Genomic DNA, 19,634 nt, shown 5'->3' on the forward strand with positions numbered 1-19,634 from the left:
CATCTTGACAGGACGTGCTTAAAGGCACAAGCGGATGTATCTGTTCAATTTCAGACTCTGATAATTTATTGCATTTTTTTTGTTCAGTCTTTCCCTGTGGCCCAGAACCAAATGACCAACGGACTGGTACTGGTCCGCGGCCCGGTAGTTAGGGACCACTGCTCTAGAGGACCTGGTGTGAACAGAAACAGGGACTGAGGCCCCAACAAAGTTGAACTGGACCATAAAGAGAACCTCTTTGTAATAAACTCACAGTGAACACAAAAAGAACTGAGTTCTTTTTCTGTTGGTCCAATTTTTGGTCCACTTGAAGAGGACTGAGTTTTATTCTTTTTAACGATACCAAATGTGAGAACACCCTTAGGCCCTGTTCACACTGGAGAAAGTCAATCCAGCTAGAGTAGGGCTGAATCCGGATAGCCTTTAAGCTGGATACGTTCAGACCTATTTTCAAATCTGGCGTCCTCCAAACCGCTAGGTGGCACCTCGTAAAATACAGAATCAGTTCAGGCCGCTGTAGGGCCATGTGCGTGCATGCACCGTGCATTTTTTTTGTCCCATGTCATTCATTCTTTTGTTTTTTTTCAGTTCAACAAGCAGTTTATTCCTTTGTAGCCCTGTCGAAAAATAAACTCAGGGCAAATAGAAATCAATCTGGATATATCCAGATTCATGTTGTTAAGATGTATCCGGAGGCCCGAATCCAGCTCTAGCCGGATTGATTTCCCCAGTGTGAGCGAGGTCTTAGTCTAGCATCATAAAGCATATAGACATTGACTGAGCTCCTTCTTTGTCTTGGGGAGGAAATAGTTGTCTTAGGGGCCTATTGAAGTGAACAGGATAGGTGTTGGATGATGGCAGCAATGTGAATGTGGCAGGAGCATTTTCCTGGCTGCAGAGTGCATCCTCTTACTGATTGTCTCCCCAAGCTGTCTCAGAGGTAGGCGTAAACAGGCTCCTGTAATGTGTGACCTTTTTGTGGCAGTCCACCAGCAATACTCCCTTTGCAGGCCAGAAAATGGATGCCATCACCTTCTCTGCAGACATTAATTTGGCTTTTTGGGAGAAAGTGATTGATTGTTCGGGTCTGGTTTGAAAGTGGTGGACCCAAGTCTGGTCTATGCTTACAAACATGCATAAATATAGAATTATAAAGATCCACTGCAACAATGGCAGATTGTCTCGTGATGAGTGTTGAATTTGAGAACCGTTAGGGCCAAGCCAGTTGACACTTTGGTCATTTGGAGGTTGCTATGGATAATTGCTTTGACACATTTCAGGGAGAGACCCCGTTCTGTGCCAAAATGCTGTTGTGTTATTAGATCATGTTATAATTTGTTGTCGGTGGTGTCCCTTCCAGGGGTCATCTTCATCTTACTGTCAATTCATGTCTTCCTCTCTAAGGCCACAAACCTATCAATCACTTATTCCTCATTAATCCATTGTTTATATTAAAATATTGATTATAGCAGTTTCCCCCCAAAGATTAAGCCATCCGACGTGTTCAGGAAGACATTCCTCTACATGTGCAGTGATTGACTATAAAAAGGACACACAGGGGACATGTGTTCAGGTTAATCCAACCTCCCCTGTGCACATCTACTGTATAAGCTTTGCTCCTTTCTCTTCTTCACTGTGTGTGTCGCCTCTGAGGGCGCACACAGTCTCACACAGATTACACTATTTAATCTTGATTAGAATCACAGAGTCCTGCACTGCTGCATGCTGCTTAGCAGAGCAGAAAAGAGAAATGAAGAGAAGGGGAACAAGGGCAAAGAAGACAAACCCATCCAGCACAACAAAAAAGACTGCAGGGACTCAGATGGAACAGAGGGATTAATGTGGAGAAATCAAATATAAGTGTTTTAACAGGGGGAGAGAAACTCAGCAGTGTATTATTGTCATAATGTATTTGTTCTAAAGACTGAATATCATCCGAATCAGTGTCTTGTAAAACAGTGCTGGATTGTAACTTCCACAAAAGTCTTGTCTAAGACCCTCTGTGTTTAGTTACACAACTAAAGGCTTTTAACACCATGAGACTCACAAATGAAGGTATGAATAGTGGTGATGCTTCCTAAGGAGGAAGGTTAGGACTGCATTGTGGAAGTGGTTTTTCAGGGCACGCCCTCTGTTTAGAGATGGGTTTTTTCCCCTAAAGATGGCTTTATTCACCTCTGGTAATCCACCTGACTGTCTTCAAATGGTGTGCCTTGTCCTTTATGTCTAGATAAACTGCTTATTTCTATCTTCAGAAGCTGTTTATGTAGGCAATTGTAGCTGTTTTCTCCCAATGTAAAGTCTGTTATAGTGTGCAGATCAGGGTTTTTTAAATAACTGCACCCGTTGGCTAAATAGGACCACAGTAAAGGTAATTTTTACATCAAAAAGGAAGGGAAATGAGCTTGACATTTTTGTTACGTGACCATGCTGTAGTTTATATACGTTTTTAACTTATATTGACAAGCTGTGTTTGCTGAAGGGACACAATGAAACTGATCATATTGGCTGATTTAATCTGTTCCATAGATTGTAAAGAAAGATGAACAAACTTTATGACATCACCCATGGTTTCTAAATAGCAGTTTATTGGGAGGCAGCACCTAAGTCCACCATCCTGGTTAATCCAAATATAGCCAAAGAAGGGAAGCTGGGCTTTAAAATGAGTGAGTTCTATAAAAAGTAACCACCATAGTTGTCATGAATTGGGCAATTATCAACAGTCCAAAACAATAGGACAAAAAACAAACAAAAAACACGTTTGTTTCTGCTGTAAAATGTGACTTTTTAACACATGTATGAGGATTGATGCACTTGTTTAGGCAGCATCAAGTGGCCATACAGGGAACTGTTATTTTTCATTTTCTCTTTCCCTTTTATAAAAACCATGTTTACTGTTGAACATCTTCCTGTAAAATAATTTGATTGTGTAAGAGAATGGACAGCACATTGTTGAATTATATAAGGGCTTTGCTGACTGCGTCTATCTGGAAGTGTATTATCAGCAGCTGGGAATGCTGTGACATCCTTAATTTCTCTGTGTGCCAGATGCCAGATGTGTCAGTGTGTGAGACTACAGTATCTGTCCTGGCAGGAGATGAGATGAGGAACCGGAGCCTCCGGCACAGTCCACAGCTAATCAGATAGAGTTAGAGAAATCTTATCAGGGACACGGATTACTGTTAGACTCGTACTGTATTTGCTGTTACTGGCACTGGGATAGAATATGATTTAGCTTACGGTTTCAGTGGTCCAGTATAGTCCATATGTTCAGACTCCTTAAGGTTAGAAATGAGGAACCCTGATGTAGAATATTCAACAAATACAACCTACAAGCTGCCTTAAGATTTCAGAGGCGCCTGTAGACATGCCTGTGATATGTGATATGTGCATGATGCCGATCCACTCCCATCCATCATGTACAGTAGACCGACTCCACCGTCTGACAGGATCATCACTAACATAATCAGAGACTGGCAGAAGCAGGAGGCATCTAAAGAGACTGCTCTTTTTCAAAAAGGTCTCAGGTTGGCTGTAAGAGCACATGTGTACTGAACTGTACAGGCTGGGCAGCAACAACTAAATTACAAATGCCCCTTCCATCTAAAGAGAGGGAGTGCTTCTATAAGAGAAATGCAGTTCTTTTGTTCTTGTTTTTCCCCTCATATGATAGTCATAGGAAAGAAAAGCATATGTAGGATAAGTGTGTAAGTGTGTGTGTGTGTGTGTTGTCCCAGGGGACCTACTGTTGCTTATCTTCTTTGGTCTGAACAAGGTAGATGTGTTCCCCGGCTGATTATTCCTTCTCATTTGCATAATAAATGGTTATTCATTTCTTCCTTTGCAGCAGTGCTGTTGTTTATCTGGAATCTAAATGAGAGGTGAAGGTTGCCTGTATGAGTGCGGAACAGGGAGGTGAGCGTTGTCAGACAAGAGGCGCGCACACTGTTCAAAGAGGTCGTTTCGTGGGTGATGTTTTTTTTTTCTGTGACTTCTGTAGCATAATGACATTTTTTCCCTGCTTTGAGGGATAGCAATATATAAAATAATTGTATTAATTGGTCTTTAATGTGTCTTTAGTGAATCTGGACTTAAATCTGACAGAGGGGATGTGCATGCTTGCTCTGGAGTGCACTGCCTCAGTGACAGTCATATGTTGAATAACACAGATGTGCTGCACGCTACCTACCGTAATCTAGCACAATATATCCGAACTCACAAGGTCAAACTATGCTTCCTTGTTGTTTGCAGATTACTCTATCAAGTAATGTTACAAAATCATTAATGGTATATGAATGCTAGAATTACAGCTAACTGGATACAGGTTAGCTCATTTAGCAAACTTCTTTCTGAGCATAAAATGGCAGCTCCTGGAGCTGACCTTGCTGCTAAATTGTAAAGTTTATTCATTGTTTTATTGCTTAATGGTAAACAACAGCAAATTGATACAGCTAGTAAATTAATGTATCTTTATCACTCAGTAATTTTATTACTAGCAAAATGCTGTTTGAATAGATATGACATTACTTTTGGCTGATTTGACTAAGGTTCTTGTGATCATACATTTCTCCTCACACCTAGGTTTAAATTGAGATAAATGTTTACAAGCCTTCAAGGAGAGACAAAATATATATTGATTAATTTATTACCATTTTCCAAATTATTTCCTGTCTTCTCCCTTGTTTTGATTAGTTTTTTGCACCGTTTTGAGTCTTTTTTTCTTTACATTTTGAATAATTCTTTCCACATTTCATTAATTATACACTACAAAACCAAAAGTGTGAAAGTTGCTGCAAGTTTCTGTTCTCAATGAGTTTCTTAAAAAAAAAAGTATAAATTCTATGGATTTTGGGATGCATGTACTTCATGATCAGACTTTGCTTTTTAATGATATGCCCCATTTCCCGCCATTTAAAGGTAGGGTGGGAGATTTAGAAAGCTCAGTGAGTCAGCCAGATTTTGAAAGTAAACACACGCCCCTTTCTGTTGGAGCTCACCCTGAAGCCACGCCTCCCAACACATGGAAACACATCACCTGAAGATGAGCTGTGGTCTGTGATTTCGGCCATCATGCACGTACCTCTCTGGTGCGTAGAGCAGGAAGAGAGTGACAACCAGCCAATACTCTGCACAGGGTCCACCCGGAGGATTGGCTGATGTTTTTAGTGTTTTATAGCTTCCACAGATGATTCATATTCTTCGTTTTAAAGTGAAACTGCCGAATCAGATTGTAAAGAGAAGTTACACTAATTTAACAAAAAGTGCATCAGAGTGAAATCTCCTACCCTACCTTTAACCTTTAAATATGCATTGATGTTACCAGACCATTTAGCATCACAGTTTACAGTATTCACTTTAGCTCTTCGGCTTTTGAGAGTTTGCATATAAAAAAATCCCAAGAAATACATAAGTCCATACAGTATCTCTGACAAACTAACACAGAAACGGCTAGAAATAAACAGCTGAGTCAACATTGAGGAAGAGGTACATTGAGGAAATAAGGAAATAAGGATACACTGAAAGAGAAATTACAAAATGTCTTAACGTGTCCAACAAAGCAGTTCACCACACCCTGAAGAGACTGGAAGAAACTGGAAGTTACGATGATAGGAAAAAGTTCTGGAAGAAAGAAGCTTGCTAGCTGAGGATAAATGTCATTGTCACCAGTATGAGAGATTGGCAACAAAGGGAAGAATTTAACATGACAAGCATTTTTTTTAAATCTATCTGATTGTTATCACCAATTTAAATGATTGAAACATTTTTGTGAGCATAAAATAAATGCACAGGAAGCCAGCACAACATCGTAAGTCTCGGCCGTGCTCTTCTGTTGTCTTGATGACCATTGCGTGGCTCCATAAGTGAAAGAAAATCAAATTACCCTGACTTCAGATTTTCTTCAGGCATAGTGGGTAGTCCATCACTGTGAACTCTGCCCTCACTTCATTTTGTTGCACATACTGTATTGATTTGTCTGCTGTCTTGTGGCGCACTCAGATTCTACTGTGGAGCTGGAACATCTGGGTCAATCAGGCCACCCGTCAGTCAGCAGTGTGTGTTAATGAAGTGCACAATACAATAAACAAGCATGGAAAATGTTAGATTCTTAACATTTCTTTAAAAAAAAACATCCTGAATGCTTGGGAGAAAATGTATTCAATCCACTGAGAGTTGCTCAAGGCAGTGATACAGAGTGTAATATTATTACTGAATATATATATAACCTAAATGACATTCTGTTTAGTTTTACAGCACCTGTGGCAGTAATGTGACATATTGTATGTCATTAAAATAATAAATTAAGCAGCAGTTTTAACAGTGTTAGTGCAGCTTCTCTCAGCTTTTTGAATGTATACACCATTACAGCATATTTATATTGCATTAGTACCAAAAGCCTTCCTGCTAAAATACTGTAGGCAGAGGATTGGCCAGAATTAGATGATAGAATGGTCCAACTAAAAATAGATTTCACTGAGCTCATGCCAGAGACAGTTGTTTAACTGTGACAGTCTGTGTAGCATCATGTAAGTGATCATGTTGGCATGCACATGTGCACGATACTGTGTGTGCCTTGAAGTGTGTGACTTGTAGTGTGTAGATTTAATCACGCTAACAGCTGGTGTATCCTGCAAAACTAATTCATATCCCCACTATCAAAGGCTGCTTGCTGCAAACCCTGCTGAGCTGTGGTGAAGGAGTGTGTGAGTGTGGGGCTCTGCTTTTAGGGAGGAAAAGAAACAGGATATACGAGAGATGGACAGAAGGTGTCTTTAAATATATTGTGACTACTACTCCAATAGCTTAGTTCCATATCAAAACATGATCAAGGATAGAACTAAACTTTCTGAATTATTTTTTAATTAAGGATTGTTAATATAAATGCAAAACTAGGGATGCACCGATCTGATCTGTTTCAGTCCTAATAACCATGCTGGCACATTTCTTTGCTGTTATTAAAATATCTAAAACAAAGTATGTATTTGAATGCACTGAGCCCACACTATAACAGCTGTAATATTGACTAAATAGCTTGATCACATAACAGGACTCATCTATAAGGTCAAGCGTCAATCTGTTCACATTTTGTGCTACGTCATGCTTCAGTAGCAAGCACAGCATGCTGGTAGATTTCATTCACAACACACAGGGCAACAGCATGGAGCCAAAGAGCCAGCTACATGGATGAGACAGATGTTGATATCAGATCAATACTAGAGATTACTTGATACAGTGTCTAATAAAACGTATTTGCTGATATCGAAAACCTTTTTCCTTTTTGTCACTTCTTTGAATAGGTGAGTTGTTTCTAACCCTTTGTTTAACATGTTCAGCCAAAGAAATAATAAAGCAAATATTCTACTCTAATAAAATAAAAGTAAATATAGAGTTTTCTGAAGTGAGGTGCTGGAGCTGTAGCAGGGAAATAAGGCACTTTTTTTACAAAAAGTTGTTGAAATAACTAAATGTGATTTACCTTATAGAACCAGTATTATTTAAAAGAAAGCTAGACTAAAATGCTAATGAAGTAGAGAATATGACAAGAAACAGACTTTTAGAGAGAATAAACTTCAAAGCCGTCCATCACTGTCTGTCTCTTTCCTCCGCTGCTGCTGTTCAGCCTGCAGGTGACAGTTGTCTGTGGTCAGGATCGAGTTAAAATAATTGTAATGTGACAAACCTAACTGTTACGGAGAGCTTTTACTCCATTGTTAACTGTCTGCTGTAACACACCAGAGATGCTGCACCAGGACAACACCAAAACACAACATAAGAGCAGCACAGTTTCTTCTGTTCACATGTGTCATCTGATGCTAGATCAGCCTTACAGTGAAAATAAAGTGGCAAATAAAGTTAAAGTTCCTCAACATGCTTTGTGAAGTCTGTGCTTCTGCTGCTCGTGTGATGCTGTCAGCAGGTGTTCATTTTGGACTGTGACAGAATGATCAGAGCAGATGGATTATATTTTGGTTTTCCAATAATTTTGCTTAGTTATAGTAGTTATAGCCTGATACTGATACAGAGTATGAGATCAGCGCATCGCTAATCGATGTGGCCCAGGTATCATTTTTGGGACTGTATCTCCGGTCAGTGTACAGCTCACATTTAAATGCTAATTCATCGTTATGCAACTGAACGACCTTAATCCAGGCAGAATACTTTAGTTAGTTCATATTTTATAAAATACAGTATGTATACTGTATTTTATAAAATATGAACTAATAACACTTCAGGTTGTCTGATAGGACATGTTTAGCCTAGCTTTCAGAGGATATGCTAACAGTTGTACATAGGCGGTCTGCAGTGCGGGCAGAGGAGAGTAGCCACCTAAACTGGGTCATCTGGAACACCAACACATCAACCAATTATGGCCAATTAATCCTACTATCTCCGCTCTGGATCTCTCTATTTAACTGGGCTGTTCTGCTCCATTTGACAAGCATTCACTGTGACAGGGGATGTACCATTTCTTTCTCTATTCTCTCTCTCTCTCACACACACAAGCACACTTGGAAGCTAGCAATAACTGTGGCTGCTCCAATGCTCAACCATGCTCTGCCCAGAGAGCAGAGGTGATGCAGTCCGACAGAGAACTCCACGGGATGATGGAAACGTCTGGAATCATCATGCCTACAAATCTAACAAAACAATATGGTTGTCACATAAGGGATGCATCCTTCTTTATTATTTGGGTATTGCTTTAATTGTAGCAAAATAATAGTGTTATGGAAGCAGTTGCATCATGGGTAAACATAGGGACTTATTTGGCTGTGTTTGCACTGTAGTCCCTCTGTGATACATCAGCTGTCAGAACTGTGGTCGATGCAGGATCCCTCCCTCATCCAGAGGAAGAGGGGATGATGTAGCTGTTAAGCTACACTGTCAATACTGCTCAGGCTGCAGTGGATCATGAGATTCAGATGCACTTGAGCAGGACCTCCATCACTGATTTGCTCACTAAAATTAGGAGGATTTTTAGCAGTAATTCCTTTTGTGTTTTGTAGGTATGGTAGATGTCAAATATACTGCCTTCTCCCAGATTAGACCCAGGTCAGCCCCACACTCAGTAGCAGCCTGGTATTGATTTGAGTGGAGTCAGTCAGGGTGCTAGTAGGCTCGCAAAGATGGTAAAACATGGCTTTATTTTTGATGCTATGTAACATCACCTACTGAAATGCTACATAGCAGTTTTCCATTCGAAAAGTTGCCTAATTTTTGCCATTTGACCACAGCAACGTAATGTTATGGCTTCCAGATTGTGCTGCAGCATGTAGTTTTTGTTCTATTTTTTATTGAATGCTAATCATTGTTTTATGGCACTTTCTAATGTAACATGAATATTAAAATTGATTTTGATGAAATTTTAGCTTAGAATTTTCACCAGGAATTTAATTGCTTAACTTAATTGAATTTTCTAACGTCAGGTCAAGTTACACAGGAAGTTACACGTTGAAAAGCACAAAGTCTTTAGATTCATGCTGTTACAGTTTCTTTCCGTGGTGTTTTGGCAGTGTTGACCCTAACCCTGAATCTATCATGTATAGAGCGGAGAACATGTCAGTGTAAAGGTACATTCTAAAAAGAAAAAAAGCCAGTCTCACTGGGTCACAAGCACCTTCATCTGATAAACTGTATTTTGGTAGCTTATGACCCCAAACATGAAGACTGCCCTTACATCTCTAAGTTATTTTTTTTCAGACTGCAAAAATGTTATATTTAACTGCAGTTACTTTCCATAACAACAAAGCCTGAACCTGTCTCTGTTGCTTTAAATTACAGGGATATTTCACCATATGAACCCTGCACAGTGTTGTGTGAGTAAAACTCACTCTGGCTTTTTGTTTGATTTTTTTTGTGCACTGAGAAAATCCCCCAAGACCAGATTTGGATAGCATTTTGGAAGTCCCCTCATGGGTTCCCTGCACTTCTAGTATCAGCTTGCAGAGACTTGAAATCTGAGCTCAGTAATCCATCGCAGACAACATCAAGCTGTCCTGTTAAGTGGCATGGTGTCTTCATTTGCTAATGCATTACAGGATAATTATTGTTTTTAAAGGTTATTACAATACAAAACAACCTCCTCTGAGCCATTAACTGATTCATAATTTTGGGTTATTATTTGATTGTCTGATGACACAGCTTCTTAATGCGGGGTTTGTTGGTACCTGTCGCTGCCTTGGTGTGGCACAGTGACAGTGTGTTTTATTGGTTTTGGTATATACTGGTACTTCAGATTTATGGCACAGGCATAATATCTCTCTATTTGTTGTTGGTGCACTGAAAATAAAACCTGCTAATTGAGTTTGGATTCTGTTCTTTCTATATACGTTTGGGATCCCCTCCCCTCCTGCTAGTGTTATCGGTTCATTGGTGACCTTTGATCTGAACAACTTTGTCTAAAGGAGCACACAGCAACAAAATGCCAACAAGTATGTAGGTGGTGTGTTTGGAAAATGCTTTGAGAAGGGTCATTTACAAACTGTTTGTGTGCGTGTCTTCTATACTTGCCACATGGATGCGTCTATGTTTTGCTGTGTAGGTGTGTGTGAGTCATCGCTCTTCCTCTCCGCCTTCTTTATTACTAACAAATACATTAAAACTAAAGTGTGTGTGTGTGTGTGTGTGTGTGTGTAGGCATATGCAGGAGCAGACAGCTATGTGAGTGGCCTGCCATTTTCTTTTTCACAATATGCAATCTCTCTGTAAAGCTCTTTGCATTCCATATTAACTTTGAATAGCCTAATTTGCAGGACAATATTTTATTTGTTACGTGTTTGTAGTCATGAGGATGGATGGATGGATGGATGGATGGATGGATGTTCCTTTGGTATTCCCTGAGAGAAATTAGGCTATGAGAGTTCTGAGATTAAAAATAAACAAACAAAATCATAACAATTAGTCATAGCCTCGCCTCCCTCTCCTGACCTGATGTCCCACTTTTACCAGCATAGACCAGACCTCTGTTACAGCAACAAGCAAAATCCAGCCCTCTGCCTTGTAACACGTCAGTAGCTTGGACTTTGTATTGACCATCTTAATTCCCCATTGCAGCTGTTGACTCCTCACCTCTCTGCTTTGCTGCTCTGACTCAGGTTTAATTATGGGACCTGGTATTTTTTTACTTGACCACCTGCAGGATTTGCGTCAGGACCTGCAAATCTCGCGGGAACCGGCAGGATTGATTTGGCCTCAAACGGGAGCAGGTAGTCAAGGAAAAAAAATCTCTACTCTCTACCTGCAGCAGGAGGGAAAAATACAAGAAAATACAATAGGCTCTGCTTCAGAAATCAGCAGAATGTGTGCATGCCTTTAAATATGAGTCTCAGTTGTTGGTGTAGTGTAGATTATTTCACTTTGCTAATAGTCTCCTTGTGAACTGTGTCCATGCAGGTTGGAATGGGTGGAGATTATTGAGCCACGTACGCGGGAGCGCATGTACGCTAACCTGCTGACAGGCGAGTGCGTGTGGGATCCTCCGCAGGGTGTTCGCATCAAGCGCACCGGTGACAACCAGTGGTGGGAGCTGTTTGACCCCAACACCTCGCGCTTCTACTACTACAATGCCTCCACCCAGCGTACAGTTTGGCACCGGCCTCAGGGCTGTGACATCATCCCCCTGGCCAAACTGCAGACTCTGAAGCAGCACACAGATGCCACCAACCCTCGTCCTGCAAGCGGGGGAGGAGGAGGAGGAGGAGGGGGGAGAGCGTCTGCTGACAATAGCCCAGGACGCAACAGCGGGGTCAGTCGAGAGGGAAGCACATCCTCCTCACTCGACCAGGAGCTTTCTGAAAAACAGGGCAACAGAGAAGAGGCGGACAGGTAAGACTGCTGGCACCACAACATACCTCTGTAACAGGAGGCAGCACTTCATCCAAGTTTATGCTTAACCAATGTTTCACACTCACTGTGTTGTGATGTCAGAGCACTAGTTCAAGTACTTCTGTCTACAGGACGAGTGTACACACTTGACATTATTACACAAAGGTGGTGCGACTATGGGCATTGTGGAGTGATTTAAAGACATAGTGTCACTGTCACCCCAACAATTGGAAAATATACATTTATAAAAACCTCTGCTGATGTCATCAGGGAATGTTGATCCAGCAAAACACAAAAGGAATGGACTGGGTTATGGTGAAGTATGGGCAATTATTATCATAAACTTAAAAAGCAAAGGACAGCAGATTTTTTTATAAGATATATTTGAAACTAAATAACATGAGTAAACCTTTTTTTTTTCATTGTACGAGTCATTTGATGTCATTTACTCTTTACTCCTCTGTGCTCTCCTCTCCCTACCATGTGCGTAGGTTTGAAAACAACAAACCTAAAACTCTAGTAGTTTCAATAGCAGTAGTATGTGGGAGTATGTGTTTTTTGCAGTGTTGGACAGGGGTTCACACATTTTACTGTCTTACCTTCCTGCCCTTCCTCTCTGTTTCTGTCACTGATGGTTTATTTCATTTCTCTCTCACCTTCAGCACCTCTCACCTCTTTTTACTCTCAGTTTGTCTCCCGTCACACCCCCTCCTCTCCTCTGTCTAACCACTGTTGGTTTGCTGTAATCTGCTGCAGTCTGCAGTGATTGGTGGTTATAGCTGGCTGGCTGGGGTCACAGTGTCCTGTAAATGTCTCTACTTCAGAGGGCACACACGCACAGAGCGCAGCATGCGAGCATGGTAGCATTTGGGCCAGTTATTCACACTGTAGATACTGAAAGGAACAGCAAATCACTGCTCTTATGGACAATTACAGGCTCCACAGCTCAAGGAGAATCTGTACAGTTGCACGGATTTTTCAAGGCAGCCATTTTTTACTGTTCTCTGAATCACTAAGCAGGTTTTTCTATGCATTTTAATAATGCCACTGACCCTTCACGCCTTCTACAATCAGATATGATATGTTCATAATACATTTTTTTCTGTCATAGTGTTTCACCTATATGACGCTTTAGCAGTTGGGCAGTCTATTTAGAGTGGAGGCCCAGTGTGAGGCAGAAGATGGTCTCTGGAGAGAGTGAACGCTAAGAAGAGCAGGACAGGCAGTTTGTCATAGACCACACAGCTTCCTCCCTGACAGATGCGAGCTATTGACCTCTACACATCTCCACCTCTACACACACACAGGAAGGAAGCTATTAAAGGCGGGAGGGACCAATGGAGAGAAAAGGGCAGAGAGAGAGGAGGATGAGAGAAGGACAGTAAGCATGACAGTAACTGAACAGTGCCACATATTTGATTGATCACAGATGACGTTGCGTTACATTCCAGCTAAAGGTTAGGTAGGTTTTTTTTCCGTCAGAGCCTCCTGTGTCTTAGAGTAGTCCCATTCTAATAAATGATAGGCTGCGAGGGATGGCTGTCCATAAGATATGAAATATACTGTCCACTTTTCTTCTTAATGTTCAAGAGTACCTACTAGACAGTGGCTAAAATGTGCACAGAAAAAAAGCATAGAATATAAAAAGCCCTTGCTCTAAAAGAGAATTATTCATGGATAGTCCAAGAAAGTTGGCCTTGAACATGTTTGTGCTCAATTCTTTGATCCTGTGTGTCCATGCTTGTCTGTGTGCTTGTGTGTGGATGCACAGCTGCAGACTGTCAGCTCAGACAGCAAGGAGACCTGTTCTCCATCCTTTAGAAGATCTGGTTTTATGTCTGCTAACTCTACTACTGCTACTAGTAGCTGCTGCTATTTTTACTTTTAGCTACCATGATTTTTTTGTATCTTCCTTCTGTGATTGGTGGTTCGTGGTTAGACTCAGTCTCTGCTTGATATACAGTATATGACAGTGATGAGAATATGCACCACCAGCTGCTCGATGTATGTAAGGTTGACCGCAGGTCCAACAAGATAGGTTTGAGATTTCATTGGATGGTTATATTTGTTCTTCTATATTCTGGGGGGAAAACATAATATTAGTTTTCCTCATATTTACTGCCAGAGCTTTGGGATGACAGTGGTTTTCTGCCCAGTTGATGCTGTACTCTCTGTTCAGCTGGAGACAGTTGAACAAGGTCAGCATCATTATACAGAGACTTCACCTCCCAAAAACAGAGGGGCAGCACTTCTAGCTGAACAGCAAGTCCATTGATATACATGCAGAATAAATCAGGCTGTAATTGCAACCTTGATAAAAATCTCTCCTCTGACTGGAGAATATTGAACAATCACATGCATCCATTTAAATAAATGATACGCAGTACATTATGTATATATGTGTATATAAGTTTTATGAATGTATGTATGCATGTAGAAGAAGTGGGAGGAAGTACAAACTGCCCTTACAACTTATTTAGGTGTGTGCATATATGTTTTGTTTTTATTAATCAATTAAGGCTCATGTAATCAATGAACTGTGGTCATTGGACTCAGTTTGATAACCTCAGTAAAGTAATGTAAACCATCTCTCCGGTTGGAGACACACGAGAATAAACGTGAGGATTATACTGTGCATCTTGAATGTATAGTTGAATGTATACTGCAAAGACGACTCGGAGCAGCGACCACATCAGATAACCACAAGTGATTTATTGAGTATTAGATGGAGCTGATGTTGGTATTTATATTGTGGCTGCGCTGAGATGTGATATGTGGGTCCACAGCGGTTAAGACGTTTATTTTCGGTTCATTTCATTCCTACTCCTTGTCTTTTTTTTAGTTTAGCCTGAAAACAACATGCAACATGCTGAGGAAAACAAAATCTGTAAAACCATGTCAATATTTTATTTTAGAGATATTCTTAAATCACTAATATATCAAGTTCCTGCTTACTGATATACTGTTCATACGCACAACGTGTGATGCCATGGTCTCCACACCTGCCACATCCTATATCACTGACTTTGTTAAGACATCCTGGTGTGTGTGACCTCCAGCATCAAATATGTGATGAGGTGGGTCACACATCGTACATTGTGTATGTAAGCTATAATATACTGTACTATCCTTAAAACAACAATAAGAAGAATATTTTTAGAGTGCAGTTTGTGGTGTTTGTTTCAAATCTCTCTTCAAGAGACAGGAATATGGTCGGGAACTACTTCAGTATTCCTTTCTTTTTGCATTAAAAGGAAACGTTATCATATCAGCAAGCTGCTGTTATAAGCTGTCACTGTTCATGTCCTTACTAATTTATGAAAAAATAACTTGACAGTAATGGGACATTGGAAGCAGAAAAACTGACAAAATAGGCAGCGTTTCTTTAGAATTGAAATAGAATAGCATTGAAAGGAAAATGAAGCCTGATAAAGGAACTGGTGACATTAACGATGTCTATTCTGGGACAGCATCCATTGTCCTTCATAAACCTGAAGGTGTGTCTCCATAGATGGAGGTAGTCTTGTGTAAACCACTAGTGTCACGATGCACTGCTGCTGCTGTCGCCTGGCAACCTTTACTGCTGCAAAAATGTAGTGTTGTCGTTTGTGGAGTCTGCTGTTTCAACTGTCACGAATACACAATGAATCCTGGAATGGGTTGATCCAACCATTGCATCCTTCGTTACCAAGAAGGACACATTGCCATGCTTGTGTGACGGATGCAGCCCCTGAACCCATGAGACACAGCTGTAGCTTGTAGCTTTTAGTGCATTACTATTATGTCATTTACAAACACATGTTTCTACTGGAACAGGATGATTGTGAATTGTTTAGGATAGGGATCAAAAGGACAACATTTACTTTGCAGTAAGGAGCAAGGGATGGATGAGGGTATGGAAGAAGTGAAAGGAGAGCTCAGAGTATGCAAGAATACATGCTAGCACAGCTCTGTAATGCATAATTCTGCCCCCTTTGTTTCCCTTTCACACACACACACACACACAAAACACAAAACACACACACATGCATATTGACATAGACACACTGCCACTATTGAGCACAGGCCCTGGATCGGTGTGTGGAAGCATTTAAAACGGAGGGTGGCCAATGCTGAAATCAATTTCACACCTCCCTCCCTTTCACCCAGTTCACCTCTTCTTCCTCTTCATCCCACACTGCTCTCCCTCCTCCTCCTCCTCCTCCTCGTCTCTGTTGTTCAATAAGCAGAATGGGAGGGCCCTGCTCACTGAGAGGAATCACTGAGTGCATTTGAGCTGATGAAGTAAAGGTCTGTTGTTACCAGAGGCTGCTGTTTGCTGGATAATTGTCTCTAAAACCTCCTCCGGTACTTTTGATTCAGCTGAATCAAAACAGAATTTATCGCACACGTTTTTTTTTCAGTTTTGGTTCTCGAAACGCTTCACTGCTGACGTGCATTCTGAGTTTATGAGCTGTAGTTTATAATAGCACAGAGAAAGTAATTTGCCAAAAGATATTTACAAATGTCACAAAGTATTCAAGTGTATTCCCTGAAATCATATATTCATTTTCTCATCTATGTATTTGGCTGTTTTTGATGTGCCTCTGTGGCCTCTGGGGGGCTGGTTCCAAAAATGAGTCAATCCTCATAGACCTCTATGTAAAAATGTCCAAATTTACGGGAGAAATAAACACGTTTATACAATTAAGGGCATGACCACTTTGAGTTGCGGCAGACCCACAGCCTAAGCATCCTGCTTCTGTGCTGCACCTCAGCTCCACTTGGATAATCTTGACATTAAATGCATCATATTAACTCTGCAAGAGCCACAAAATCTACAAGCTTTGAAAAGCATTTTTTAATCAGCAGAATTACATCAATGAAATAACAGGCAGACTGTTCTGATCAATTGAATTGAATTGATCCTGCACCATGTGTGACATTGTTCCATAACAAAAACGTTTTTTATTCTACATGTTTCAAATCAACATCCACACATAGAAATGGTCGTGGTTTGTAGAACGTTTTTAAATTCCTGTGCAGCACTTGATCTATTTTACAAATTAATCTCATGCTCTCCTGCTCTCTCTCAGGACTTCTCCTTTTAGGTGGAACACTGGTACAAAGGAACGAATGCTGATCAAGGTGACAGACAGAGAGCCCAGCTTCTTGGCCCATCAGGGAAATGGGTACTCTCCCTGTGACCCCCCCACCCCTGGTGCACTTTCAGGAGGCGGCACCACCTCAAGAGCTCATCGTTCCTCCGGAGGGAACCAGCCATCGGAACCTGACGGCTCTCCCGTTCTCTACACCGACCGCCGGCAGTCTCCCTTCCTGAAACGGGCAGAGCTCGGAGGCACCGGCACTCATCGCAGGTCCTCAGCAGACTCTCAGCCACCCTCACCCCGCTACGCCTACGAACCCCCACTGTATGAGGAGCCGCCATCAGAATACCAGCCCCCTCCCATCTATGAAGAGCCTCCTACTGACATGCACCTCTCTGACTCCTCCTCCTTTTATGGTACTGGCAAGTCACCTGCCCGCAAGTCTTCAGCCCCCCTCTACCACTCCCCCAAGCAGGGCCAGTCTCCCTACGGCCAGCTGGTTCTGACCCGGCAGAAGTGTCCAGAAAAGACCCAAAGTCTGGAGTACAGTCCTGTAGGGAAGGAATATGTCAAGCAGCTGGTGTACGTTGAGCAGTCATCTTCCAGCCCTCGTTTCAAGACTGCTGACCGCCTGCTGCGTTATGGCACCACAGGGGGCTACGGTGCTTCGTATGGGGGGTCCTATACTCTGCAGCATAGCCAGTCTCTGATCAGGGACCCCCGCCTACTGCTGGACTACAGTGGGGAGGGGGGGGAGGGAGGCCAGAGGTTGCTATATGAGGACTCTATATCCTGGACATCAAGCCAAACCCACTCGCTCTCCTCCTCCTCCTCTACAGCCGGCCCTGGCACCTTTTCTCCCAGTGGTAACCGCAAACGTAAGAGCCGCAAGCCATCCCTCCCACAGGAGCTAGCACGCTGTGGGGAGGGGGAGCTGGCTGGCACGGCATCTGAAGCGATGCTGGCCCAGGCTAGACTGGCGTGGGAGGCGCAACAGGTGATGAAACAGAGGAGCAGTTGGGACTCTGGGCAAGGAGGGGTGGGCGCTCAGGGTGGCGGTTCTAAAGATGGCTACGAAAGCGACGGGGCGGTGCCAGCACCATTACCAGGACCAGTGGTGAGAGCGTTCAGTGAGGACGAGGCATTGGCGCAGAGCGACGGCCACCACTGGAAACGCAGTACCTTTGATCGATTGGGCTTCCCTCAGGCGCTGCTGGAGAAAAGCCTCTCTGTTCAGACCAATCTGGCGTCCCCCGAGCCTTACCTCCACCCTTCACAGGTACCGCTGCATGCTCTGTCAGCATCAAAGAGAATGAATGTATTTATTAGTATTAAGCCTTGTTTTTAGTCCAGTTTGCACCCAGGTTACACATGGTCCTTGACTTGGAGCAAGAGAAGAAACTATCTCTCATAAATGTGAACACTTGATCGTCTAGACCACCAGAGAGCTGAGATCTTGCGTAGAATTGGAGCCATCATTCACATGGAAGCACACCCCTACGCATGCGCACACACACACACACACACACACACACACTAATCAGCAAATCCATCAGGTCTGATATTGTCCTGTGTTACAGCCCCACCCTGATGGAAGCCATGGATGTTTGTGATAAGCCTGCTGAGCCTTAGATTGGTTTATATAACGGTCACGCTGCTGCCAGGTTCAGTTATCACTGCACCTACAGTAGCACCATGCTCAGGGGAACGCACACACACCTAAAATAGATAGAGCCAGAAAGGTGGGGTAGGTTAATCATAGAAAACACTCAGAATTTCTAAAATTGTAGTGTTGAAATTTTTAAGAAACTACTGAGATATATAAGTTTATATAGGTACTACATTCAATTTTTTTGAAGAAAAATAGTTAGAAAAGTTCATTTTTTCCCCCTGTATATAATAATTTCTCTGTTTTAATAGAGTGTTTTACTTTCAATCTCACCTAAGAGCCAAAATGGAAATTTGACACAACAAACTTCTTTAACTTCCTCCTCTATTATGTGATATGGTAACTAGTGTTTGTGAAGCTTAAACAGAAACTTTGCATGAACAGGAACTTTTATGGCTGTAAAGCAGTTAAAGCAGTTTACCCAAATTTCCCTGAGGGACCTTCCCAAAGGGATTAATAAAGTATATTCTATTGTATTCTCTAAAAGATAAAATTAGGCTGACATGTGTAGTACAAACTAGAGACCAGGAGAGAAACTAAGCTCCTAAGCACTAACTCTTGATGAAAGTTTAGGAGTGATAGAAAAAGGCAGACATGAAATGATGGCAACAGCACTGGTTGCTATGACATATGTCTCTACCCTCAGAGGCTGTGTGAAGATAAGAGCGCTGAAAGCACTTAGCTGAAAGGAAAATAGGCTGTGGCTCCCTTCTCTGCTCCCCACTGTTTTTCCTCTCACGTTCTCCCTCTTTTTAAATGCAGCAATGCAACGCTTCAGTTTAAAACCGAGAGCATGAAGAGAGGAATCTGCTGAGCAGACTTTGAATGGCACCTCAAAAAATGGCAGTGGATAAAGTGGATGGAGAAGAGGATGGAGGGAACAGAGGATGAAAGGAGCAGGGATAGAGGGGGTATTATTCAGCAGCAGAAAAGGATTCAGAATACCACAATACTAAAATGATGTAAACTATAAGCAAGTGCAGAGAAATGTGAAGTCACTCTTTTTCTAACACATCTTAAAAAGGAAAACAGCAATAAATAATTCACAAGTCAAATCA

At 41.8% G+C, this 19,634-nt stretch overlaps 1 protein-coding gene across 1 annotated transcript in view; it reads left to right on the plus strand.

Moving 5' to 3' along the window:
- The window catches only part of arhgap39 (Rho GTPase activating protein 39), a 66,557-nt gene that overhangs the window by 18,165 nt on the left and 28,758 nt on the right, over nucleotides 1-19,634 (plus strand). Inside the window, exons 2-3 of the mRNA XM_028404350.1 lie at nucleotides 11,389-11,820; nucleotides 16,896-18,186. Of these exons, the coding sequence (XP_028260151.1) occupies nucleotides 11,389-11,820; nucleotides 16,896-18,186 (1,723 nt within the window). The remainder of the gene's footprint in view (nucleotides 1-11,388; nucleotides 11,821-16,895; nucleotides 18,187-19,634) is intronic.

The sequence above is a fragment of the Parambassis ranga genome, chromosome 4, assembly GCF_900634625.1.
Source record: "Parambassis ranga chromosome 4, fParRan2.1, whole genome shotgun sequence".
NCBI classification, from domain to species: Eukaryota; Metazoa; Chordata; class Actinopteri; family Ambassidae; genus Parambassis; species Parambassis ranga.